Here is a 6116-nt window from a genome sequence, read left to right on the forward strand (position 1 = left end):
GATTTCTAGAAAATTACAAATATTTTTTAAAAGATATTTATATCGTTTTAGTTTATTTATTTTTAATTACTTAAAGTATTTGAAACAAAACATTTTAAAATGTTTCTTTAAATTTTCTTTAAATTTAAAAAATGATCAACAAATGGTACAATAGAATTTTAGATAATATCCCGGTATTTTCTAATAAAGAAAAATAAATAATGTTAATGTTATATGACTTAGAAATAGAATAGATAAAATATAAAATAATATAATATGAATTTTTTTTATTATTGTATGGCACAGATGAGATACAAAAAATAATATTTTTTCGTGTTATGAATTTTAAATCTATCTTATTTTTTTGTCATTTTCGTGTCACATGCAACGTTATTGGATTGGAATTCAAACTTAATTTTACAAAACTTAATTAATGCTTATTATTAACAATAATTGAAATGAGTTATTATATGGGTATTATGGATATATACTATATATATTATACATAAATAGATAATATAACTATGGGTATATAATACAGCTAGTATAGAATCACAGATTCTACAAAAAAACGATTGTACAAAGCAAGTCATATAAACAACTATACCAGTATATTTAAATTCTTTAAAATTAAAAAAATTATCGAAAAATATTTCACATTTACAATAAAATAATTCTTATTGCAAGAAATATGCACATAGTAAATTTAGAAGATATAGATATGAAAATTTTTGTGAAATTTAATGTATTTATTTTTTATATATATTTATTCTTTAAGTTAACTTATTGGTAAGAATATGTCATTTCTCGTTTTTCAAGATTTTAATAAATTCTAATTATGAAAATTATATTATGAAATAATATACTAATCTCCTATATATTTAGTTTTTGTATACTTAACTTTTTAAAATATATTTTTGAAAACTGCAGAAAAAAAATTAAAATATATATATATATATATATAGAAATACAAAAATATGTTCTATAAATTATATGACATATAAAAATACGAATATATATTATGTTATTAAAAAAATTGATATTTTTGATGTATCAGCTATCACAGGTTTAAATTTGTTACAATTTACATAGTATAAGCATATAGAGTATAATGCAAAACAGAAATAGTATAAAAATATGCGAATTAGTACTATTTCTAACAAATGAAACTAATATAAAGAAAAAAAAACAAATTATATATAACGATATAAAATTAATGACTTGTGTCATCTTTTGAATGCTCAACATATTTCAAGTTTGTACATTTTTTTAAAAAGATGGCACAAAAATTTTTTTCAAAAAATTTTTTTCCCATTATTTGCTTTCTTTATTTTATATTTTATTGTAACAATAAATAACATTTCTAATAGATTTATGAATCAAAAAGATTTTTTCAATGAAAAAAAAATCATATTTTATATATATTTTCGTATTTTTTTTTAAATATGAATAAGTAAATATATGTAGCAAGTTTCATAATGAATTAAATAAAATAATCCAAAAATATTTTATTACTATATATGAATGCTACTGAATAGTTAAAAAATATTTTAAAGAAAAGTGTATTTGATATTATGAATTTTTTTAAATAGATAGATATATAAATGTCAACATTTTCTTATATAGAATAATATGCTTTTTGTATTACTAGATCGATATTTTCTTAATAATTTTTATGTCAAATTATTATAATTAATTATTACAATTCAATAATTTTTTTCTTATAATAGCTTATATTATTATTTCATATCTTTCTATATTTTTCATTCTAAATCGATAATATCGCATGAGAGAATAATAAATGCTATGTGTGTAACTCCGGATTATGTGACACAAAAATATATTGGATGATAAATCTTTTCTATATCTAGTCTGTGGTTATAATTAATATTTTATAATTGTATAATTGTAAATGTATAAATTATAAAAAAAATATACATATTATAGTAAATATAATTAATAATTAAAAATCAACATAAAATATATAATTTGAATAAATAAATAAATAAATATAATATAAATAACTTATTTTTTATTAATGATTTTCATATATTTTGAAATAAATAAAATTTTAATATTATTTAAATTAATTTTTATGCTCTTTATCGTTTTAATTATACTTACAAATCTTTCTAAAATTTATATGTTCAATTTTTGCCTCTTTCTCTCTTTATCTTATAGCATAACGGGATTTTTTCAACGTGATTGCTGTCACGGTACAGCTATAAGATACGTAAGTAGAGATTTAAGTTTGTTTTTTCTATAATTTAAGAATTATTCATCGAATTATAAGAAATTTTGGGTGAAGTTAGATTTTATGTATGTAATATGAATAAATATAAAAGTACAGATATGCGATGAAAACAATATCATATAGAAAGTGGCGGGAGATTATAAGTAAATAGCAGATCAGCTGATGAGTGACAACAGACAAACGAAAGCTTATTGTTCTTGGTCTTGGTTATGGCGACAAGCAGTTCTGATGGGTCCTGTACAGCACCTGCAGATTTTCAGCTTTCGTCAGAATTGGAAGACGTTTCGAATCGTTTAAGCGTGAATCTATTGAAGTGCCCACTGTGCCATAATAGTCGTCGAATTTTTTATTGTCGTCAGTGTATTCAAAATGGAGATTTTATTCATTCAACTTCTGTTTATTCTGAACGGTAAATAGATACTTATAATTTAGGTGTTTAATGACCATTTATTTTTATGTATTAAAATTTTATTTGTCGTCAAATATTCTTTAAATATTTTTTATAATTTTGTTAAATGCAATATAATTTTTATTCTTATTAAATCATAAAAGAAAATTTGTTGTGAAAATTGTTAAAATATCTCATATTAATAAGTAATCAATAAAAAATTATATTTTATTCTGATTTATATCTGATTATATTATATCTGAATAGATTTGCAGATAAACAATTGCGACTTTTACGGTTGAAAGCTGCCAGAGCTCAATTAGAAGAAAAATGTGTAAAAGCTCTTGAAAAATATAAACAAAGGGATAAATTGGTATTTTATATTTTTATTTTATATTTAATACTTTAAATTTAATAATTGTTAAAAAATGATATATAAATTTTTATATCATTATTATATTTAATTATGTTTTGAATTGTAGATATGTGATATAAATACTTGCAAAGAGAGAGTTAGACTACTTCAATCATTAGTAAATGAAACAAGGCAAAGTATAAACAGAGGTATATTTCTATTAATATTTTTAATATTTAGAAAATAGGTACATTTAAAGAAATTTAATAATGTATAGGTAATCAACGTTTAAATGTTCTGAAAGATGTAAACTCTCAGTTAGCTCTTAGATTACCTAGACATGAAGAACGAATTGAAAAACTACATCGATATGTAACTGGTTTAAGAGCAAAACAAGAAAAACAAAAAGAAGCAGTAGATAGAAAAAGGCAGCAGTTGAAAAAAGTTATTAGAACTGCTGCAAAACAATTGATTCAATATATTTTTCCATTATCCAAAGTGCAACCTAATAGAAGGTAATAATTAATTATCTTTAAAAAATTAAAAAATATTAAATATTAAAAAATTAGTAGTATTTATAGAATATTAAAATATTTATTAAAAAATATTTTTTATTTGTTTTTAGTTTATGTAGTAGTGAGGAAGATACTAGTTCAGATGTGACTTGTGCACTGGCAGATGCATCTGGAACATCATATGTTAGAGGTAGATGGATTAATGATACAGAAAATGCTTTAGAAGTTCAGCATCGTATAATTGCACCAACTTTACCAGGAAGCGGAGATTATAGTGCTTATTCTTTATGGGGTATATAAATTATTTGATTCATATTTTTTTTTAATGAATTATATGATTTATATAAATATCAAGCATACTTTTTAGTGGCAGCAAACAAAGATGGAGTCCCAGGTGCAAATAAAGAGACTGCAATGCACAATCCAGCATACAATATCAGTGCTGCTTTAACATATGCAACACAGTTGGTTAATATTATTGCTTATTACGTTAATGTAAGATTACCATATAAGCTTGCTTATGGGTATGTGAAAAATATTTCATTTTTTTTTATGCAAATGCATTAAATATTGAAATAAAATAATTATTTATAAAAATTTAATTTTTAAACATTTCTAGAGAATTTTGTGGAAATGAAATGTCAGATCAAAAATTTGCCAAAAAGGTAGCAAGGCTCAATAGTAATGTATTACATTTATGTTTTACACAAAATACTAAAATTGCAGTTCTACATCCAATGCATACTTTACAAAACTTAATGCACTTGCTCAATACAGAAATTAGTGATCTTGGAAGGTATATATTTATTTATTATTGTTGTAACAATAACATACATATAACAATATATTTTATATATTGAAATAGAATTGGTCCAATGGAAGTAGATTCAAATATTGTAGCAAAATTGCACAGTCAATTAGTTCCCGATTTAGAAAATAGTGATGATTCTGCTTCTGATGAAGAAGAAGATACTTTTAATTGGGATTGGGAAGCTGTGAGTTTTATTTTATTTACTTATTAATGATTATTATATAATATAGTATTTTAACTATATTATATAAATATTTTATTTTTATTAGGTTCCAAATGTTGCTTGTCCTGAAATGGTAGTTCCCATCCCTGGTGCAATGATTAGTCAACAATCATCTAGTATGCAAGTGAATCAAAGTGTTGCTGGAGGTTTAGTTACAAGTGCAGCAGCTAGTATAGCTTCCATTTGGCGTGGTTGGACGACAAATAAATAGACTGTTCTATTTAAATAACAAATCTCTTTTTATACAAATCGTATTTACATATGTGAAAACATATGTAAGAAAAGACAAGAAATTGATAATTCTTTGTAAAATGTGAAATACTAAGTTGAGGGGTGAATGTTTAAAAATATAATATACTGTAAATATGAATTTATTACTTACTATATATAATACATGAAATAGTTTAATTCCGTGATAACAAATTTTGTAAGATTTGACGATTTAGTTATTTTATTTTAAACTATTTATGCAATATATACTAATTTGTGCTATTACTTGTAATATAATTCCATATATTTTTAGGACGCTCATAATAGATCGTAATTCTATGGTACAAATTTTGTAAGTGTACAAACAATGTTTGAACACACATACATACATACAAACAAACGCAAACATTTTCAATAATTGTTTAATACGATTCATTATTAAGATGTGAGTTTAAAACGACTGCCTTTTTTATACTCACTGCACTTCGTGTAATTATGTATTTGTTAACATATACATAAAATACTTCCTCGCATTAATAGTGTCATTATTATCATTATATTCTCTATGTATTTTTAAGTTATCAAACAGTTCTAATGTAACATTTTAAGCTAAATAATATTTTGGTTTACTATAAAATATATACAATTAGATAAATCAAAAAATTTGTTATTAAAACTATGTTTAAAACTATTTAAATATGTTTTTTAAACGGTATAATGTTTCTGATAAAAAATCATATCTTAAAAATGTTATCATTTTTGTATAGATATGATTATACCATATTTCACATATATTTTTGATTATATGTCAAAGAATATATCTTGTTAAATACTTCATATCTGACAATATATATTATGAATGTAAAAAAGGTTGTATTGAATTAATGATTTTTAATTTAAGTTACAATTAAGAATAACATATATAACATTAAAATAAATTTTGTATTTGATGTGTTGTTAAAGTATATTATGTAAATCTAACAAAAAATAAAAAAAATATAACTTGTAAATTATTATATTTAAGCACAAATTCACCGACATAATATAATTACACTATTGTATTTTTTTTAAAATAAGTATTGTATTAATTTTTGTATTAAATTATCTATATTTTTTTAATTAAATATTTCTTTTTGTAAAATTAGAATCATCAACTATTTAGTATGCATAAATTATATAGAATATATTCATAAGATCTTTGGAAAATCAATTCTAGAGATCAAAACAAATATAAAAATTGATATGCAAAAATGTTAAAGTTTATTTATTAAGTTACATATTAAAGTTTGAATTAAATGAAAAAACAGATATAGAATTATTTTATTTTATTTTTATTATATTATCATTATTCATTATATATATCATATATATATATATATAT

At 21.4% G+C, this 6116-nt stretch overlaps 1 protein-coding gene across 2 annotated transcripts; it reads left to right on the forward strand.

Moving 5' to 3' along the window:
- The first annotated feature begins 2275 nt into the window (after positions 1-2275).
- LOC122714977 (beclin 1-associated autophagy-related key regulator) lies at positions 2276-5272 on the forward strand. Of its 2 annotated transcripts, none has more exons than XM_043936810.1 (9): positions 2276-2642; positions 2889-2994; positions 3104-3185; positions 3254-3491; positions 3602-3783; positions 3859-4015; positions 4111-4287; positions 4357-4486; positions 4572-5272. In XM_043936810.1, exons 1-9 carry the CDS (start codon positions 2443-2445, stop codon positions 4734-4736), a joined length of 1437 nt encoding a protein of 478 aa, XP_043792745.1. In that variant the 5' UTR covers positions 2276-2442; the 3' UTR covers positions 4737-5272. The 2 variants fall into 2 exon arrangements, with proteins under 2 accessions (XP_043792745.1, XP_043792747.1); XM_043936812.1 differs by having other exon boundaries at positions 2465-2642; positions 2897-2994.
- Positions 5273-6116: the final 844 nt, after the last annotated feature.

The sequence above is a fragment of the Apis laboriosa genome, unplaced genomic scaffold (genome assembly GCF_014066325.1).
Source record: "Apis laboriosa isolate Shangri-la unplaced genomic scaffold, ASM1406632v1 scaffold34_cov151, whole genome shotgun sequence".
In the NCBI taxonomy this organism is placed as follows: Eukaryota; Metazoa; Arthropoda; class Insecta; order Hymenoptera; family Apidae; genus Apis; species Apis laboriosa.